This window comes from Molothrus ater, chromosome 3 (genome assembly GCF_012460135.2).
Source record: "Molothrus ater isolate BHLD 08-10-18 breed brown headed cowbird chromosome 3, BPBGC_Mater_1.1, whole genome shotgun sequence".
Taxonomy (NCBI): Eukaryota; Metazoa; Chordata; class Aves; order Passeriformes; family Icteridae; genus Molothrus; species Molothrus ater.
Genome location: NC_050480.2, coordinates 28,245,301 through 28,267,681, shown reverse-complemented (window position 1 = coordinate 28,267,681; position 22,381 = coordinate 28,245,301). Strand labels below are relative to the sequence as shown.

Here is a 22,381-nt window from a genome sequence, read left to right as displayed (position 1 = left end):
ACAGGCTCATACATATACTCTGTCAAACACACGTGCTCACTCGCACATACTCACCTGCCTCAGGTTCTCCCCAGTACACAGGCGCTTCCCTGGTCACTTGTGCACATCCCTCTGGGCACACACAGACTCCTGACTCAGAAATCACAAGGAGGGCTGTTCTACTCATACAAACCTTGCCTGTTTGTAAAGTAATTCAAGCCATGCAGAACCGGAACTTCACAGCATCCGGGGGATGGTCTAAGGCACCACAGCTCATCACTGGCTCATCAGCTGCTCAGAACACAAGGTCGTTCCAGTACCTGGACATACCCACACTGTCCTACTGCATACCTGATTTGGGTTAGATGAGCTCCTAAGGGAAGTAAACTCATCTTAGACATGTTTCAAGCAACTATACACAAACCACCTTGGTCAAGGATGCCTCTTCACCCATGTACGTGAGCCTACACGTACAGTCCTGCCAACATGTGCTGTTCTCACCAACCCATTATCACCTTTAAATACAGGGGGGCAAATAAACAACCAGGTTTGAAACATATCTGAAGTGTATTAACAAAGAAGTACACCTAAATATAGCAAGCGGAGGGAGGTGCCTCAAAGAAGGCCAGTAAGATTAAACATCACAGAAGAAATACTGATTTCAATCATATTAGCAGCTCTCAGAAAACAGACAAATGCACAAATGTTCCATAAACCCACCTGTAACATAACTGTACACTTCGGCAAGGAAAGAGTATAGAGGAAGAAGACAAACATGCAAAGCTAAATTTACTAATATGAAGCCACATTCCTCCTAGAAACAGGTCACTTACTTCTATGAAGTGTGGGTAAATATCTCAAATGCAGACAGTAACATGATTTTGGCCTCATGATTCTATGGAATCATGGTTCTCCTCTCTGGACAAAGCCAAAGTGAGAACAGGTCCAAGTGAGCTTTCAGCTGTGGGAATAGAACCCTCACAGGAGCAGGGAAATGCTCAACACAACGTCTTTGAAGAGAGTGGCATGCTAGGGAAGATGGAACATTAAAAGGACTCTTTGGTCCTCTTTCATAAGAGCCCTAGTATCCAGGTGGGATTCAACCCAGATCAGCTTGTGCACTCTGCCAACCTGTCCCTACTCAAGGCCAATCCAGCATTGGAGTTCCTTCTTTCCTACTCTTGGGCCCCAGTGGCTGGGAAGTGCTGCTGAGCTCCATTTAAAGGATGCTGCCTTCCAGTGGTGGGTGACTGATCCCTTTGCAATCTGCAGGCTCACTTGTTCAAAGTCCTTTGGGATGAAAGGCACCATGTAATTGCAAGCTGTAAAGGCGCATCCGATTTCCACCACCACCCTGTGTGGAAAGGAATAAATCCCCAGAACAGCTTTGGCAAGGACAGATGCCTGCCTGGGATGCTGCCTGTCTGTGAGACAGCTGCCTTGCCCAGGAATGGGCAGAGACAGAGGTAGCACCAATATTCAGGCAGGGCACAGAAAGAGTAAAGGCTGTCAGACTTCACAGAGGAACATTTACAGGTACACTGATTTAACTCCACTTTGTGCTTCTTCCTCTCACCCCTGCTGTGTTAGAAAATAAACTTCTTCACTCTTTAACTTTGATTTATGAAGCCATCAGCTGTGAGCAAGGGAAGGTGACCCACATGCCTGCTTCTAGTTACATCTGTAATTCCAAACACTGTTCTGCCCAGGCTACTTCCCAACATCTCTGCCTCAGTTTCTTCAATGCATAATACATGTCCTGGTTTCTGCTGGGATAAAATTAATTTTCTGCCTAGTAGCTGGTGTATCCTGTGACTTAGATTTAGGATGAGAATAATGGTGACAGCAATAACTAAAAATATCAGTCTGTCAAGCAGTGTTTATACTAAGTTAAGGACTTCTCAGCTTCTTGTGCCCTGACAGCAAGAAGGTTTGGAAGGGCATGAGAAGCTGGGAAGGAAACAGCCAGGACATCTGACTCAAACTGGACAAAGGACTTTTCCATACCATATGATGGCATTAAGCTGGTGTTTTGGCTTCCCAAGTAGCCATGATGCAGTCCTGCTTTCCTGGATATGGCTGAACACCTGCCTGCCCATGGGAAGCAGTGAATGAATTCCTTGTTTTGCTTTGCTCGCTTGCAGTTTTTGTTTTCTCCATTAAATCATGTTTATCTCAACCCACAAGCCATCTCACATTTACCCTCCCAATTCTCTCCCCCAACCCACCGGGGTAGCAAGTTAGCAACTTCATCATGGGGTTAAGCCACAACAGTACACTACAGCCAGGATGAATTAATTAACTTTTAGGTGTTTCAACCTTCTGATGAGAGGCGATTTCTTTTCAATTACAGTCTTGCTTCAGGCAGTTTTCAAGAAATAGTCGCTGGCAAGCAGGACCAGCTCCTCCAGTGGAGCAACAATTCACATTTAACTGCTTATTCATTAACTCCGATAGGGCCTCTAACAATTTATTCCAGTCACAGACCCGGAGCAGCTCAAGAAGGAAATTTTCACAGGCAAACTCCTTTCCTCCTGAAAGTCTGTCCTACACTCCCAGGTTCACAGAGAATTTTATTTCAAAGAATAGTAAAAAACTAGACCATGCCAGAACTTCACTTTATGACTACCCTTTTCTTTTCTCTTCCAAGAAAAAAAAAATCATCTCCAAATGTTGTTCTGACAAGGAACTCAAAACTTTGCAGTGGGCACTGTTTTCTTATGATTTTCATTGCCCCCCCCCCCCAAAAGACTGAAAGACTGAAAGACCTGTCTGCCATCACCAACATAAGGCTGCCTAACACCTTTTTCTTTCCATACCACCACATTGCAAAGAGCAGTTCAATGGTTTACAAACACATCACTGTTCCTCTTAGAAAGGTTTAAAAAAAATTTTTAAAAAAATCAAACATTTGCAAATGTGTGTGCAGAGTTGTGAGGTGGCAACTACCAGACTTACAGAGGTGCCACCAGACAGCCAGCACTGAACCTTTTTGGAAGGTACTTCAAAGGGCCTAGCAGATGCGTGTTGGTCACTTGCCCAAAAGCAGAAATAGCCAGTTTCAGCTCTGGGTCCTTGCTGGCACAAGCATGATAAGCCTTTCTTCTCCTCTCTCACACATCTTTAGATAGGTCTTTGACAAAGCTGACTACAAGCTTTGATTTTGCCTGCCTGACAACCTGAAGGAAAGAGGCTGCACAAAGAAAAGGGACAGATGGGTCATTCAGAGGGGCAGTCTGTCGGTGCTCCCTGGCCAAGCTGGGGAACTCACCACACCAGGGTCCCAGTAAAGATCATGCTCTGAAGACAAATCTCTTAGGACCAAGTGAATGAACCCATATTTCCCTACTAGTGAGCCATATCTTGCACCCACTTTTTCCTTCTGATAAGAAGTCGCCTGTGCTTCCTGCATACCTGCAGCAGGTCCTGCAAATACTACAGGGTCTGCATGTGCCTGAGCAGAAGAGACAAGCACAAGAGTAGCTCCAAACAAACACAGACATGGCACAATCTGGCCCTAAATCTCCAAATGCATCTGAGTATAGTCTTTAGTCTGGGTCTGTACACAAGTGACACTACCTCACCCTCTCCTTCCTCTCCACCCTCCCCGTTCCAGCCCTTGCTGTGCAGCAGGAACACCCTGCTCTCAGAGGGATCACAGCAGCTGCCTCAGAGTCCTCCTCCCTCGGGGCCAGGAAGCCCAGGTACCGTGCTTCCCACAGAGCCGGCACGTGGTGCGCGCTTGGGCGTGTGCAGCTTCCAGTTTGCATGAGGCCAGGGCGAGCAGATTCCCTCTGGCCAGGCAGGCTGGCACAGAGCTGCTCTCAACTTGAAGGGTACCCAAATTAAACCTGCAAAGTGAGGATTAATTAGCCTGGCATGAGCAGGCTGCGAACACATGCTGACATGGTGCGCTTGCCTCCGGACAAACCACCCCAGCTGTGGAAGCCAAGCACAGGAAAGTGGGTGTATTCTGGGAGAGGTGTGTGGGAAAAGAGGATCACAACTCCAGGGACTGGGAGAGGCAATGGGTACCAGGTTCCCACAGCCACACGAACAAAAAGGGAGCAGAACTGCAGTGGGCCTGGACACAGTGAGCAGATGTGCCTAATCAGCCATCTTGGACTTGAAGCTCTGACAGAGAACAGTGGCTCTCTGTGACCCTGTGCCATCCCCTACATCTCTATCTCTCTCTGCTCCATCACCCACATATGACCCAGAAGTCATTAAATCTGACCCTCTCTCTGTGAAACACACCTTGCCACTTTCCACTCCCTTGAACCACAGTGCCACTAGCCATAGCCACCATTGACACACAAGGCTATCCCAGAAGCAATTGGGCTGCACCTTGTTTCTACCACTCCTCACCTCCCCGTATCCTTAAACCAGACCTACAACCCATATCAGACCACAAAGCAGGAACAGTGCTGGAAATAGGAAGTCAGCCTCCTCACTCACCATCCACTTGCTCTTTCATGGTGCTGTGTGGATTAGAGTCTTGGTTATTCCACAAAGTCTGTTCTGTGGGCACTTACATGATTCAACAGGTGTGAGGGCATAGCATACATGGCAGGAATTTATGAAAAGCAGGAAGCAATAGAAGTTCTTATCCTTACAGAAACAGAAGAGAGACATGACAATCCCACTTCTACCTGCTATGGGCAGGCTAAAGGCTGGTTAGCCTTTGCCATGAAATCCAGTAAAAATCAGGTATTTGGAGTAGTTTTTAACAGACAGAGGCATTCCCCCCCTGGCTACACACAACCCTTCCCCAAACTGAGGAAACATTGGACAAAGTCTTTTGTCAGGAATTATCCAGAACAAGGGCTGGTGTTCTCCAGGACCAACTATCATTTCCAGCAGGCAGTTCAGTGGCTGGGTTGGGAGGAGTGTAGGATACTCAAAGGGATATTCATGCTCCCACTTAGCAGAGGGCCTTCTACATTCTGCTCAGCTGAGGCATGCCCATCAACTGGAGCCAAGACACCACAGGGGAAACTGGAACATCAAAATCTCCATGAGGGGTTTCTGACCATAAAGTAATGCAAGGCTGTGACTGGCCAGGGAGGCAAGTCTCTCTTGCTGATTCTAAGAACAGGGTCAGGTTTAGACACTCAGTCACATACTAGAATCAACCAGGAAGGTTTGAGAAACTGTTTGTAAGCTGCAGTTTAGGATTTCTGCTGCCTGAGATGCCCTAGGTATTTATATTCATGATATGGTATGAATAAGGACACAGCTCTAGGAAAATGGCCTAAAGTTCTCATCACCCTATCTCTCTTCAGGTGAGTTACACTTTGTGCTGGTTTCTCAGTGTAACTCTCTCTGAAATTGCAATTGTGGTATTTATCTGCGTATTTATACGCATCCAATGCTAAATGTTGCACAGCTCCTTGGGAGCCTGTGATGGAAAGAGCAACATCTGTGGGGTTTATATATATACACACACATATAGATACATATATATATATGTACATATATGTATGTATACACACACTGAACCTTCTGATTTTTTAGAAATCTTTACTTAGGGCTGCACAGCCAGAACCAGAGGTTCTGGTTGCACCAATACTGCTCTGTCACCTGGTATGCCTTGTAAATGTGAATAGCTCAGGCATCTGCCCAGAAGGCTCTGGCCAGCATATCTCCTGTTCAGCTCCAAGCTGAAAAGGTCCCTTGTTTTAGAAGAAGAAAAGCCAGCATGTTTCTGCAGTGGCCTTTTAGGATGCAGAGTAAGAGATAAGAGACAGGGAAGTCATTCCAGGGATCTGGCCCCTGTCCAAGCAGAGGGTGTTCTCAACGTTGATAAGATCAAGGCAAGAGCACAAGAGGTTTATGTTCAATTTAAAATTCTTATTTTTACATAGCAGAAAACATCTTTCTGATCAGCCAGGTTATCAGATTGGCCTTAGAATCCTTCCTTCCTTTCTGCCAGCCCCAACAAGATCCTTGAGACACAACTGGTAAGCCCCTGGGTGTCTTCTACCCACCTACTGCTGTAAAGACTAGCTCAGCTCTACTAATCCCATTCAGAGACTGCATGTAGAAGTTTGTCAAGGAAGAATAAAAACAGGAATAAATGACAGACTTTCAACCCTCATCCTAAGATAGCCTGGAGAATTGAAGACTGGTGATATTATAGATACACTAGAAGACAGGTCTCTGCATTCAGAGCTGGCCAAGCCTGGTCTAGGGCAGAGTTGCACCCCATGAGCACATGGCCACCCAGTCATCCTCCTTCCAGCAATGAGGAATCGTCTCCATTGCAGAACAGCTCACCAGGCAAACACACTCTGGACACCCAAACAGCCACAACACGTGTGTGCCCCTCCCCACTTCCAGTGCCTTGCTTCCAGTGACAGACATGACACGGCTGACACTTTGGGGCACCAGGGACCAGGTCTGTACACTCACACCGCCCAGCTCATGTGCCACACACACACAGGCCAACACCTGCCCCTGGCCTTGCAGTGGCATGTGCTTTGTACAAATCCATAGTTCATGTATTTGCTGTCACCTCTAATTTATCTCTGCTCACCTGCCCACAGGGAATGATTCTTCTGTTCCATTATCCTTTACTGGATGGAAACAGAAGCAAGTTTTTTTTCCCTCTTTAATGTTATTTGCTCTTCACTGTAGGCTGCCACCTCTCACAGCTGCTATTCCTGAAAACATTTCAAACTGAGCTGCTGCACACTAGAAAAGGTTACCAATCTCTCTTCCATAACTGTTAGGTTCTTAGAGTAGTCACATCCCACTTTCCCATTGTTCCACTTAAGTGAGGAGGAACCACTGAGTGAGTGGAAAGGCTGTAGCTGATCACCACCTGAGATGGCCCTTGGGAAACTTAAGCACAGGAAACAACAGCAAGGTGACACCCTGGTGTTAAAACAGCAGCAAAACCTACTTAGCAGCAGATCACCTGCTTAAGAAAGACTACCAAGGACCACAAACATTTCCAAAGGCTGTAGCTGTGTTTCCATGCCAGAGAGCAGAGACACTGCCCTTCCATTTCACCTTCCCATGGGAGACTCTTCCAGCAGAAGACAGAGGAAGGAATAGCTGTAATGGTCCATGAAAAAACAACGCCTTGCACCCTGACACACCAGCAAAGCCCCAAGACATCAAGGCAACCAAAGTATTTTTTAAAAGCAGGCATCAGCTCACAACCACATGAGACACTGATCTCAGCAAGAACAGGATGAAAATGCTTCACTGCTGATGATATTAGAAGGTCACTGTCATTGTCCTCACACAAGATGGAATAAGCACGATCCTTTCTCCTACAAGTTATTCAGCAGCAGGAGACCTGAAGGGAGAAAGCAAGGATCCTTATTTCAAATCCCTGGCACAAGCCATTAGATATCCTGCCTGCTCCTCAGATTAGTCCACACGCTGCCTGTTCATCCAGCTGTATGCTGTCTGGATATCTGTGACTATCTCAGTTCAGAAAGAGACTCTACCTGATCTGAAAGAGGAACTGTGCATCAGTGCTGCAGTGACACAAGCAAAGTGGTTCACACGGTGATGTTTCCTGTTCAGACACACAGACAGAGAGCTGCCTGGTTCCTCTTGTAACTGCTCATCAACCCATCACTAGGAGATCTGTCTTCATTGCTTCTACCCTCACCACAATGGACAGGTTCCAACGATGAACCTGTGCCACCAGACCCTCAGCAACAGAGAGCCAAGCCTCTCACCTTGCCTCCTGCTATCACTCTTGCCAAAATGCCACATTCAGTAGGGCCTTAGAATAGCCCTTCCAATAAAACTTCGGTCCCTAGTGTGCTCTGACTCCACTGCTGAATGCTGGACAAGACCCAGAAATTACAGAAAGGTTGAGGTTGCTCTAGAGATAGCTGAGTTCAAACCCCCTCCTCTGAGCAGGGTCAGCAGGAGCCTGTTGCCCAGGACTGCATCCTGGCACACCATGGCTCTTTCCATGGACAGAGATTCCACGATTTCCCTGGGCAACCTGAATATCCTACATTTCTACTTGTGCCCATTACCTCTTTTTCTGCTGCTGGGCAACACTGAGAAGGAATACCATGCCAAGCATGTCCTGCTGGCTGGATTGAGGTTTCCCTTTATATGATGAGAGCATGGCACTGTGTTTCAGAAGTATTGACCTCTCTCAGCTGTTTCCAGAGCTGAGGCACTTCAGCAAAGAGTTCTGCCAGGGACCTGCTGCTTCCTTCCTCAGCTGGGTACACAAAAGTGGGAATTCACAATCCCTTGAAAAATGGAGGCAAAAAATGCACCTTTACTTAACAGCTCTGCCACCACAACAGACCAGCAAGAGGCTGTGAAGCATCACATGCTATTACCATGGAAGCCACAAGTGCCTCAGGTGGAGAGGCACTGCCTCAGCTTGGCAAGGCGGGCCACAGAAGAGTGGATTTTGTGCCATCTGTCAGAAAAGTGTGCTCTCAGTTTCTGCTGTTTATTTTACTGCAAGCTGATGTGGGCTCAAGGAGCAAAGGGATAATTCTCCTTTCAGATTCTCCAGGGGCACAATAGTAAGCCACAACAATGAGCTTAAGGTGTCACGAAACCACCTCACCAAGGAATCACTGAAACCCAAGGGACTGGAGAACCATCACCAAGCACCACTGGAAATAGCTGGTGTCCAGGGACAGACAACCAGGAAAAACCCAGTGAAAGAGCACAGGGCAGGCATAAAGGAAGGTGATAAACAAGATGTGCTAAAACATTGCGGCAGGATTAGACAGCTGGTGGGTCTGAAGGACAGGCACAGCCTGGGGAGAGCTTGTGGGGCACAGAAGGACACAACTATATTGAAAACAATCCAGGCAGAAGCACATGAAAGCACATAAAAGATCAAGATTAATTGTGCAGTCAGAAGTACTGGGTCACTGTGGGGCTGCTGGAAGACAGGACTGAAGAGCCCTGACAGAAGGTGTTTGAGAAGTCAGAAAAATACCACCCCCAGCTGTGCACCAGGCTCCAGCCAGCTCTACCTGCTCCTCCTCCTCTCAGATACCAAATCCATTTCCAGAGCACTGATGGGCAAGAACATCCAACAGCATGCTGCTTATCAACTGCAGCACTTCTGGGTACACAAAGGCAGCGTTCCTACTGCCTGCTGGGCAAGGTAGAAACCTTGAAAGGATCCTGGTCTGTCATTCATCCCTCTTGCAAGGCTATAAGAAACACTGCAGTGAAAACAGCAGCTCCATCATGAAGGATATTTGTTTTCTTCCCCTAATCTGTTTTTGCCTGTGTATCACAAACATGGAGAATCAGGTGGACTGAGGTACACTGCTTTGGTGACAACATGCAAGGTCACTAACAAACAGAATCTTAGAATGTTTTGGGTTGGAAGGGACCTTCAAGATCATCTAGTTCCAATATCCCTGCCATGACAAGGACACCTTCTACTAGACCAAATTGCTCAGAACCCCATTCAACCTGGCCACAATTCTTCCAGGGATGGGGCAACCACAACTTCTCTGTTCCAGTCACCCTCACTGTAAAGAATTTCTTCACAAAATCTTATCTAAATCTACTGTCCTTCAGCTTAAAGCCATTCCCCTTGTTCTATCACTACACGCCCCTGTGAAAAGTTCCTCTCCAGCTCCCTTGTACCCTTCCAGTGTCCTTTAGATACTGGAAGGTGGTACAAGCTCTCCTAGGAGCCTTATCTTCTCTAGGCAGAGCAGCCCCTGCTTTCTCTGCCTGTTGTTGTAGGGAAGGTGCTGCAGTCCTCTTAACAACTTCACAGCCCTCCTCTGGACTTGCTCCAACAGTTACATGTCTTTCTTTGTTCAGGGACTCCAGAGCTGGATGCAGCATGCCAGGTGGGGTCTCACCAGAGCAGAGAAGAGGGGAAGAATCACCTCCCTCAACCTGCTTGTCACATTTCTCTTGGATTCAGCCCAGGATACATCTCCCACACGACCATACAGCACTGACCAAAAGAAATACAAGGTACCCACAAAGGAAGCAGGAGCTGGCTGATGAATCCAGGAGTGTGCTGCTAAAGACAAAACTCTCAGAGGTGCAGGTAACAAAATCTACAAGAACAAGACTTGAGCATATCTGATAGGGCTGCAGGCTGTCAAGCATGGAGAGGCTCAGGACACTGCAGCTTCAGCCCAGCTACAAAGTCATCCAAGCAATGTAGCTCTTACCGGTCATCACCCAGTCCCATATCCCACCTGGTTCTGCAAACATTAGTGCATCATGCAGGGACAATCCCTTTTCTCCTCTCACCCCTACCAAACACCACTTGCTCAAGAAGGATCCAGATGACACCCTACCAGACAGCTATGCTGTATGAACTCACAGCATGGGATGTAGACTTTGACACCAAGGAAGATTTGAAACCACGGTCTCCAAAATAGAAAAGACAATGTATTATTAGCCTTGTCAGCACCTAACCTAAATTGCAACTACATTCTATACTCCACACTAGCAACTTTTGTTATGCAGCTGATCAAGCCACAAGAAATCCCCAGAAATCATCTTCTGGACACAGATATTCAGTGAGAACAACCACATTAGGTATATGTGGGGAGATGAAGGAACTGCACCAGAAAAGGGCAACTTACACGAATTTTAATTACTCTAGTCTTCGCTCCACAATTCTTCTTGAGCAGCATCTTCTGAAAGAAAAGTAGAATCCAGGAATTAGTAGAAATAGCATGAATGAACAGAAAGAGGGATATTGTAAGGAGTCCCTTTCAATCAAAACTTCATTAAAACAAGATGGATGGATGGTTAAGTTAGATATGAAAGATTAAGAATTACCAAAGGTGGCCAGCAAGTAAATCAACCTAATCTGAGACTGTCTCACACATCCTGCACAGAGTCCTCTGGCCTAGGTTTTGAAGGAACATACAAGAAATTTCACAAGGAAATAGATAGAACAACTGCCTGAAAGGAAATTTCTTCTTCATTTCCATCAATTAGTGGTTAAATTTTGCCCTGAAGCAGGTGAATTTATCTTCCTTTACAAAAGAAAAAATGGTCTATTTCATGTAAATGTGGATGTTCCCATTATTAAACAGATATTTTCATTATGCTTATTTATTTAGAATGAAAAAAAGAAAGGCAAAAAGCACCTGCCTGCAGTCCTAAATCTCTTTGCCATATACTGCAAGAGTCATTAAAGTTGTCATAACATGAACCACACAACTTAGCAAACAGGATATACTTGAACCAGCAATTATTCTGGGAAATTACAAAAATAAACAGGTGAGTTGAAGTTCTATCCCAGTTTGGAGGCAGTGGTTTGAAAGCTGGCAAGTGAAAAAAATCATTCTTTCCCCTCAAAAATTGTCACGAAACAACTCCCAAGTGGAAAAACAAAGCTTCAAGAGAACAGTCCTTTCATTAAAAAAATATTTTAACTGTATTTTTCATACTGAAAAACCTGGTGAGGGAGACATGTCTGGAAGAATCTTCTCCATCAGCTTTTGAAAGAAATAAAAGATTTTCCTCGCTTCTGCTTTTAACACTTCTCCAGTTGGAAAGCTGAGTGAAGTATGGGAAAGCACTCCCCACAACCACATGCTTTTACAAAGCAACTGAAGTGTTTTTCAGATGAAGCTCTTAAAGGCTGTAGAAAGACATCCCACCATTTTACCAACATGAGTGGTAAATAGTGAGACCTTTCTATTTTCTCTCTTTTTGTCTGTTTTTTTATCATTCTGCTTTCTCCAGCACAAAGCAAGATAAAAAGCAACACAGTACAGGGAGGCTTGGAAACTCAAAAAGCTTAAAAAATCCAAAACATACAAACAACCTCCAAAAAATTCAGAAGAAAAAGCACCATCCCAAAACTGAAGTCAGTGCTTAGGTGAAAGTATTTATTATTTTTCCAGTAGAAAGTACTGCTGGGAGGTGGGAAGTATTTCCATTCCTCCACCACCCTCTGTCACTCTACATCCCATAAGCACGTCTTTGCAGTCCCAATCCACATTACTGCCCAGAACTTGGAGAGGGAGTTAGAGATCCACCCAGCATTTCTAAGCACATCAGACTCTTTGATTTAAAATCCAGAACTTGGCGCACACACACGCCCCACTTTGAAACTTTCACATGAATAGTTTGGGGCTCAAGGACAGTGTATTTTACTATCCAAGCATGCATGGGGTGGGAAGAAGGGAGGTGCTGCAAGGATTTTGAGCTTTTTCTGTTAATCCTTAAGCAGGTGAATCCTACTGCTGTGTCCATTATTCAAAGGGCTCAACAGTAGCCATGCTTGACTGCTCTGGTCCAGGTCTGACCTGGCAGCACAGCTCCAAGGTTTCTAACCCAAAAGGACCCAACAGTTTTTTGCACAAACCAGGCAGGAGACAAAGGGAACTGCTGAACTGAACTAGCCCAGCCCACAGCTGTCCAACTAAACAAGTAATCCTGGGAATTCATATAAAATATTGCAGGACTCAGCTCCCAGCCAGGCTGCAAGGCACTATGGTAAGGCTGTGAGGTTTCTTTCTTCTGCCTTTCTTAAGGCCCTCTTTCTTAAGAGAAGGAAGGAGACCTTGGTAGGGCTGACAAAACCCAGAGTGCAAGGAAGGTCAAAGTGAGGAGCTGTGAGGTCTTGCAAAGTTTTGGTCTCTCCTTCAGTTTTTCTTCCAGGTGCTGTGAAATGTTGGCTGGTGGGATGAGGAGGATAGGCTAGACAGCTCAAGCCACAGGTGGGATACAATGTGCAAGACAAAGTCAGGTTGAGCAATGAAAATTAGAATAAGGATTCATGATTTTGAGCCACATCCTTTAAGGGAAGAATGCTGTTAGAGCAGAACATACCCTGCTGCATACCATATGACTTCAAGCAAGACCCTCAGCTTCCCAAGGCTACTGTAAAGCTGAGCTTTATAGTGGTACTTGGCTGAACAGCCAGGATGAAGTGAGGCTGTGACACAGAATTCTACATTGCCTCAGTAGCACCACTGAATCCTCTGCTGAAAGGGGAAAAACAGAGCTCTGCTGGCCAAGGAGCAACTGAAACCCCTTCCAGTACAGTCCAGTGGGATGAAATGCATGGGGACCATGTGACCATGCGAGGCATTTCACCACACCCACAGGTCCCCATGACTTCATCAAGGTGCAACAAAAGACATTATTTCCCAACTAAAATCAGAGAGGCAGCAAGATATTTACCCATCCTGGCCTTATATTAAAACATACAGGGAGAACCAACAGAGATAGAAATTACAAAATGACACCAAAGAGTGAATGAAAGGTTTGAGCTAGCCTGTAGGTAGATGGGACAACCAGCCAGACTCTTCCAAGAGAAATTCAAGTGCTCAGCTGTATCCCAAGTCCTACTCTACTGGCAGAAAACAGAAGTCTTCTTTTAGTGATGCTGTTGTGATAAGCTTTAATTATCTGAGAATCTTACCATACGTTACACTACTGCTACAGTTGGCAAAGGTCTCATTGTGCAGCAAGAGCAAGACACCCTACATCATTTTCATTCCTCTTATGTTCCCTCTTTGTTCCTGGCACTCCTCTTGATGAGCTAAATAGAAAAATAAAAACATGACATTCCCTCATCCACAGGCTGTTAAACTGGAGCATAAACCGCAGCATATGAAGCTCCCTGGAGCTCTCTTATTTCCACTTAGACTGAAACCAGAGCAAGACCACTTCTGCTGCACTCTCACAGCTTCCAGATCCCACATCATAGTAAAATCTGAAACAGAGCTGGAGATAGAGAGCAAGCCAGCCACATGATCCTACAGCTGAGAATGAATACATGGACGGCAAGTTATCAAATGTTACTCTTTTCAATCAAATTGCTTCCACCTCACTTGCAGCCACACACTTTCTGCACCCAGCACAGTAGAGCCATGCTTTAAAAAGTAAGTCGAGCCATCTTTGAATGGTTTTCCATCCGTCAGCCTTCCCTTTTCTTGCCAAACCTGAGCGCAGACTTTCGGACAGGGAAGCTAAAATGCAGTGCTGCCTAGCAACAGCCAGGGACTTTCCATGGCAGCCTCTCCTCATCCTCCCTCTGGAGACCTCCACGTCACAAACCAACCACGAGATGCAGCAACTCATTAACTCCTATTTACACAGATACAAGGCAGAGCTGAAATAACATTCATTTGGCTACATGACTTGCAGTAGCCTAAAGCAGGGGAAACGGCCTATAAGAAAGGTGACATTCAATTTAGTAACCCTGGGATCGTTCCTAACTACTACACCAATGTAAAAGTGCAGTTTTATTTCCTCAAGCTATTTTCTGGGAGTTATGACAATGAGCAGAGCAGAGATTTGTCAAAGGTCACGGAGGATATTAGTAGTAGAGCTGAGAATAAAACCATAGGGTATGGTTTCCAAAACTTTCTTCCACCTGCAGAAAATGAAATGGAAGAAAAAGAGACAGCGTCTCAATTTCAATTAAAAAGTCCTTCTTGCAGGTCTCTGACAGAACTGCTAGCATCAGAGCTGAAAAATACAGCTTGGGAGCACTATTTTTTGCATGAAGGGAAGTTTATTTTACTATCTACTGTGACTTCTACTAAAAGGAGGAAATGACATGTCTAAGGAAATGTTAAAGCCTTTCTGAGAACACAAGAGTTATGCCTCGCTCTAAAAGCAAAGCTAAATTGAAACACTTCAGGGTTAACCCTCCAAAAAGCAGCAGAATTAGTTCAGCCCAAGAACCCACCCACCAATCTCACCTATTGCTCATAACCCAGAGACTCTCTCAGTCCTGAGCCTGGATTCAAAAGAAAGTTGCAGGGACTGGAAATAACAGACCCCATATTCACCAAATGAAATGTAATGAACCCCTGATCTGCCACACATGTGGCTCTGCTGCACATCACTGCCACATCCAAATACCCCCATTAGAGGAGAGATGGGCCACCAGTCCTGCTTCTCTTGCAGCACAGCTCTCCAGGCCAGCCTTGCTCCAGGAAATACCTCCAACTGCTTAAGCAGCAGTGCTCCAAGTCCCCCAACACTGACCTGAGCAGTTCTGAACTAACCCAGAAGGAAACGGTGAATGCCTGCATTTGCTTATGCACAAAAGCTACCACAGAACTATTCTATACAAACTGCACCACCCAGATGACTGTAATATATATTAACAATCAAATTACAGGCATTCTTAATGCAAGATCACTCTAGGAATACTGATATCCCCAAGACGAATGAATTTATGTCACACTGCTGCAACAGTTCAAAACTAAGTATTTAAAACTCTGTCAGTGCACAGTTTAAAGACAGGCATCACAACTTAATTTTCAAATGTTTAAAGAGTTTGAACAAGCTCCCAAATCAGCATACAATGCAAAATATTTTACATTAATAGATATTAATAAACACTTTTCATCTTACATCTGCTTTTTATACACACAACTCTGGTTTTAGAATAGTTTTTTTTTTCACTACCTCCACAAACAAAACAACTCTTTTGTTAGTGTTGCAGGGGGTGTAAATTGCTATTATTTATTTAATTTTATTATCTGGTCACAGTTTTAAACCTAGGAGCCTGTCCAGAGTTGGATGCAGTTCAACTGCTACTGGTTTTCTCAGACTAGTTTAGCCTATTTCAAGCAAAAGAGCACAGGAACTCTCAATTTCTCAACATAACTCATCATTTAATGACATACTTCATCAAATGCTACATACTGATATACAATCAGCTTGTTACAATATAAGAATGTTGCAGGGGTTTTCACTTGCTTAATGAAAGAGATTTCATAGTTAAAAAAAAAATCTGTATTCAGTAACTGTGCTTTAATTTGACTTAAAGATCAGACTTTCCAATGAACATCAAAGCAGGCCAGAAGTCTGACTTTCTTTAGTTTTGCTGATGATACTCCACAGGACGAGTGCACTTTAAAGGTACGGACATTTCTTGTTGACATCTTAAGGTTCTTGACAGGATACAAAGTTTACACAGTCCAAATTTTCAGAAAAAAGCCCCCTTAGCTCCATAACCCCTGTTTATTTCTATGCTGTTAACCCTACCAGCCAGCTTCCCAGTTGTCCAGAGTCTTCCAGGAACAAGAAGGCAGACCAAGCTTGAATGTCTAGCATAGAAACAGAGAAACAGACCAATGATGCTGCTTGCTGTGTTTGCTTTGTTCAAAAAAGCAAACAAAATAAAGAACTGAAAGAAGAAACAGTACAGTGTGAGGAGAAATTGCACTCTAAGCCACAGCAGAGGGCTGATGAAAGGGGAAAAACCATGCCCAGTGATGCAATGTGCACAGAGAAAATTGCCTCACAGCAAGGCCGGGAGGCAGCTCCATGGCCCATTAAGCAGAGGACTGAAGGGGCCTCAATAAGACAATCTCGGGACAGCGAGGAGAAGTGGATACTGGTGCAGAGGCAATGCTTACACGTGAGCTCCAGCCCAACACCAATCCCATTACACCCAATGAGCCAGCCAGGGAAGCACAGCCCTATGGCCCTCCTCCCCTGGGAAGGCATTTCAGAGCAAAGAGCCTGCCCCATTCCTTTCCTAGCAGCCCTCAGAGCCAGCTTTGGGCCAGCAGGAACAGCTTTCCCCCGCTGCTGCAAGCCCGGCCCCTGTCCCAGCACTGCTGGGGCAGGGAGAGCTGCAGAGGGTTAAGGCAGGGCAGGGTGCAGCTGCAGCGCAGTGGGCAGAGGAGGTCAGGGTGCTGCACAAAGTGGCCATTGTGCTGCACACTGTGCCTGTGGGCTTCTGCTTCAGCGGGTCCCACCTCCGTCCCACCGCGTGGCACCAGGACAGCACCGGGGGCACAGGGGCAGGGGCACACAGCTGCTCCCCAGTGGGGCAGGCAGGCAGGCACACGCTGCTGCTGCTGCTGCTGAAGAACAGCGACCCAGCAATGTGGGAACCCAGGGCAGCGGGAATATTTCCCTGTCTGCTCTGGGGTGCCCTGAGCCCCAGGGGAACACTGACTTTGACTCTCATTCATGGAGAAAGTTTCCTAAACTCCAGAATAGACTGGAATCCACTAGGGTGGGAAGTAGATTGTAGAGAGTAGTGTAGATGTATCATTTAGGTGGGAAATTTAGGTTTTGGGATTTTTAGTATGGAGTGATTGGAAGTAAGAGGGCACAAGGTGCCATCCTGGGCTTCTTCCTCGTGTTTCTTTTACTTCTTCCTTCTTCATGGATTTGGGTGGCATTTTGTAATTGGGTGGAAAAGTCCACATTGCAGGCTTTTGGGGATCAGATATGGGGTTAAAAAGGGAAGTAATCTAGGTGTCAGTTCTTAATTGGATAGTTTAGCTTTAAAAGACCCTGTAACAAGAGATAGTTGGCCATTTTTGCGGTGCTTTTCCAGTGCGCTGAGCCTTGTGTGGACAGCATGCAAAACTCTAGATAAGATAACAATAATCAAGAACCTCAAGACCGAAAAGATCCAGTGCATCTCTCTTTCCTGACACAAGACCACAGGGGAGCCCCCTGGGAGGGCCCAGCCAGCATCCCAGAAGTCAGGGAATCAGCAACAGGTACCCTGGGACAGCAAGGCCCTTCCTAGAGCACAGGCTGAGTTAAAGCAGGGGAGCAGCTACCCCCAAAGTCAGTGCTTACACAGGCCAGCTGTGAAAGCCAGCACAGCCCCAGGTCAGCAGCCAGGCTGAGGCTTTCAGTGTTCTCCCAGCACAGCAGCTCCATGCACCTTCAGGCTCAAACATCAGAGCCCCGTGCCTGCTGCTGTAGACAAATCCTCCACCAGGAGAGCAGTGCTGCATGCCCACGTGGCAGGGCACAAGGGAGCAGGGCCATGGCTCCTGTCCTTTGGCAAACACAGTGATGAGTTTTCTACAAGGAGCACAGCCAGGTCTGCTGTCCCAATGAGTTTAGGAGAATAACAGGCAAAAAAAACCCTAAAACTATTTTGTAGGTTGATTTTGGACTGTTTTTTTTTAATTCCTTGGTGCTGAGAAGTGTTGCTAGGACATGGGCATCACCTCTGAGCCCTACAGTGCAAAAACTGTACAGAAAGAACAGTAAGTCACAGGCTCCTCCTTACTGCTTTTAAGCTGAAGCAACTCCAGCTGACACCAACTCCCATCCAGGCTCAGGCTCCCAGGCAGACATGACTTAAACTGGCAGACAAACCAGAGGGCCAAGCTTTCCTAGCAGGCACCTGAGGGTACTCTGCATTTGCATCACCAGGGATGCCCTGTGCCAGGGATCACCCACTGTCTGTGCCCAGGGATGCAAAGCCACTACACAGTGCATCCATGTGTCAGACACAGACACAAGCTCCCTGCCCAGCCCCTGAAGCAGCACAGCAACAGGAAGGCTATAGTTCAGCCATAGCTTTAAATTACAATTGTCAATAGTCACAGTCTTCAGACTTCTCCACCAGAAGTTAAACAGCCTCACGGCATTTTAGAATACAGGCCAACTCAAATGGTTTGGCCAACAATCCCCTCCTACAAAAACAAACCCCAGCACCCAAACACTGCGGTGATAGTGTGGAACATCCTGAAAAGCCTCTTAACTCTTTCAAAAGTTACTTCTAGTTAAATATTCAGTTGAATTAATCATTCAAGCTTTTCTTGCCACACTTATCCTCAGTCCATCTGAGGCTCCTTCTAAACATCAACACTTGTTGAGTCTCTCAACATTGTCATAAAGAGCTCCCATCTCCACCTAGATGGGAGTCCCAATTATCCAGGCAGCACCTCTGCCAGCAAGGGCCAAAAATCCACAGCCTCCAAATAGTGCAAACACTGACAGCTTAGTGCATCTGCACAAGGCAGCAGAGGAAATGCTGTTTATTAAGTGATCATTGAGAACAAATTCAAATTAAAAAAAAAAAAAGCCAGGCAAGGCCTTACAAATAAAGTCCTTGCAAGTACCGCAAGGACTTGCACTCAGCAAACAGTGGACCATGAAAACCAAAACAAAGTAATTCCTGTGGTCACCAAAATCCTTTCCAACATGTTTATCATTAATCACCTCATTTTGTGCACTACTGGGAAGGGCTCAGCTATCACTGCTGAAGAGAAATGGGTGAGAGCCTACAGCAAATACGAACTGGCAGAACAGCAAGTCAGTCTTACCAGTAACTGCTCTCTAAATAAGCACAGCCCAGTTGCACCACAGTCCCAAAAAGGCTCTGTGCAAGTGACCACTGCAAAGTGGCACCAGGCTCCTGGCCTGGTCAATGCCTGCTGCAGAAGAGAGTCAGCTGAAGTCTGGCCAGCAAGGTCTGCCACCTGGCAGAACTTCTGAATTCCCACTATTCCCAAGGCCCAGAGAACAGATCAAATTATTCAAATTACAGGCTGTTTTTTGAAGTTTTCCCTGCATATCACACTAGAGCCACAGCTAACATAAACACAGCTACCTACTCACACAGTTGTGGTCTAAGCAAACAGACTGGCTGCCTGTCTGTAGGTGACTCTGGCTTTCTACTGCTCCTCTGTCTTCTTTGTGGCACACAGTTTCCAGATATACTCTGGACCTGTACAGAAGCCCTGTCCCTTTAGGAACACATAAAACAGGCTGTATTTGTCCTGGCACTTTTACCACTAGCCCTTTGACTGGAATTTGGGGATGGAGGAAGTGAACACTCTCCATGGAGCATCTCTGGCTTAGCAGCCGCTTTCCCTGCTGGTCTGGCAGAGTCTTGAGTCTGCTGATCTGCAGGGTACATCAGATGGTTCATCTATTCACTCCATGCCAACACCAAATCCGTCACTGAGTTTTCTTTGAGGCCTGGAAAAAACCCAAAGCTCCATTTGTGCAGGAAATAGACCTGACCAAAAACTCCAGCACCTGTGGAGTAACAAAAATGTAAAGAAAGGGCAGGATTCATTAATTCCCTATCACTCATCTGCACATGCCAAAGCTACCAAAGTTCAAATGTCAGGCTTGCCCCTCCTGCTCACTAGAGTCTGAGAAAGGAGGAGGGGTGCAAAGGGACTGGGGGGTCTGGTTTCACAGCTGGCAGGCATGGTAGCAGCTCCTGAGAAAAAGCTTACAAAGCTTTTAATTCAGGGCGGCCAACGTGACTGTTTCCTCCCTTCCTTCCTGGCCTTGGCTCCAAAGCTGTCCACAGGGAATGTCCAGTCTAGTCTAACATATCATCTGATGTCTCTATAGTTTATCTCACTTCTGACTGAGGCCTTGGCTCAGATATGACTCCAAAGCTCTCCCTCCCCACAGACTTTTCAGACACAGCTAAGCAGAAGGGACACTGCCTCCTGCAGCTTTATCCCATTCCCCTCAGCCCTGCTGCTGCAGCACATGGGAGATGGCAGTGCTGGGGGCTCGAAACAAGCAGCCCCAGACTCTTCCACCTTTTGCTGTCCCCAAGTGCCCCAAGAAGGGGTTAAGACATCAGCACAAGTCAGGCAATACCATAAACACAGTTTCCCTTTAAGCAGGGAGATACAGAGAGCTCTGAAAATCACACAGCTGTACACCCTGGGAAAGACAAAGAAAAACACTAAAATAACTGAAAGGTACCAACTCTTGTCAGCTGTGACATTACAGGGACATGGAGAGGAAGAGAATCCACAGACAGCTGCTCCAAACCCAGAGGACACTGAGATAAAAGTGTGTGCTTTTACTCTATGCTTGGGTAACTGAAAAAACTACAAGATATTCCAAATGCTCTGTGCATGCCACAGGGCCTCTTGCACAGCAGCCACAAAGTGAGCAGCCAGGCATACAGAACACCAGATTTCCAGAAGAGACTGCATGCTTACACAGGTTTGCCACATGAAAGGATAGATGTGTGTGTGGATGGCAAAAGGAAAAATTAGGCTAAAACAACCAGCCCAGAATGGTTTAAATTCTAGATTTTTAAGCCAATTTCTTCCTGGTTTTGACACAACTAGAACATTTAGATGTTCATATGTTCATTTATGTTTAAAAGGAAAAATTCTTGGACTTAAATGCTTGTTTGTCAGTCCAAAACCCTGCCCTAAAGTTAGCACAAGGAACTTTTCAGGAGGTATAAGACCCACACAAAATCCACCTAATCCACCACAGAAAATATCCAGTGGAGTTTAGTGGGTTTTCTCTGAGGAGAACCTGGAATATGTACATTTTTAGGAGATTTTTAGCCAGAGGATTTGTCTTAGTGGAGCTTCTCAAAAATAGGGCAACATGAGATACACTCATTGCACTAAATGAAGAAAGGATTTGTCAGTGGCCTGGATCTTCACAATAGGAACCTCAAAAGGTGGCTCTGAATTGCCTCCCACGCTCTCCAGCTGAGTGCAAAGGACATTACCCTGGGGGAACCCTTGCCTTGGGTTCATCTGGTGCTGCTGGGAGCACTCACAAGTGGAACTTGTAGCAGAAAACACATAAGGGTCACATCTTCAGATGAGAACTTGGATTCATGGACAGCAGGGAAACTTTGAAAAAGCCAAATGCAGACTGACTATATAAACAGCTTTGGAAAGCCAAAACAAGCCCGTCTTACAGAGCAAACATCCCAAGCCATGGGGCTTGCTCAGGCTCTGAACACAGGGCGACAGAGTTCCTCCTCTTCTCCTTACAAGACACACACATGTATCATGTCTGCACTGTCCTGCAAAATATTTGAGCATATTCTCCTTTCACATGACTATGCCTGTTGGGGAAATCTCACGTGTTTGCATGAGCACGTGAAAATAAACAAATACTAAATTAGAAATTAGAGACCAGAGGATGATTAACAAACCTGAGACACCATTTCTGCCTACAAACAGACATCCACGTAGTGGGATCAGTACAACACTAATCACCACAGAGAGAAATGATGATGTAACCCAACTGGTCCCACATTCCCCACCCAATCTCCTACTCATCCCCTTGCTCCTCTTCCCCACTGAACCTCACTTACACACTAGTGACAAGGGAACATGCTGAAGCAGCTAGGCAGCTAATAGGATAAAGGCCTCTTACTCCAGGGAGCTAATCCATTTATGCAGAACATAACTAATGACTGCATTTGGAGACTGCTCTCCCATGGCCACATGCAGCAGGGCCTGCCCACACGTGCCTCACAGCACAACACTGCACAGCACACGGGGTCTTGCTCGGTGGTGCTTGGGTGTTGAAACTCAGAACTTGTGATGGGGTTCGACCTACCAGCTGTGAAAGGGCTGGCCTAGGCCTGGACCCATGTGAACAGCTTGCAAATATTCCAGAGGAGCCAGTATCTCCTGCCTGGTGCACTGTCCTTCCTCTTAAGGAGGCATATGTTTCCCTTCAGTGCTGCTGATGAGCACTTGCAGATTCTGATACCCTTCTGCATCCTTTTGTTCACATCCTCACAGTGCACATAGCTTGAGATGGTGTAAAGCTGGTCCAGGGAACCACTTCCAGTGCAAAAAACAATACAACCAATTCAACAATCAGTATTTCTCCCTGGACACGCCAATGAGCTGAGTGAGCATCAGCTTCTCTACTTGTCCATGGGTACCAGCAGAGTACACATTACTCTGCCAACGTTTTGAAA

At 46.0% G+C, this 22,381-nt stretch overlaps 1 protein-coding gene across 2 annotated transcripts in view; it reads right to left on the bottom strand.

Moving 5' to 3' along the window:
* LOC118685632 (uncharacterized) overlaps window positions 1-22,381 on the bottom strand; it is a 60,857-nt gene that overhangs the window by 6,388 nt on the left and 32,088 nt on the right. Inside the window, exon 4 of one of the 2 annotated variants that reach the window (XM_036381262.1) lies at window positions 10,554-10,607. The exons of the other annotated variant lie outside the window; for it this stretch is intronic. Coding sequence (XP_036237155.1) covers window positions 10,554-10,607 — 54 coding nt within the window. The remainder of the gene's footprint in view (window positions 1-10,553; window positions 10,608-22,381) is intronic. 2 annotated transcript variants of the gene reach the window in all.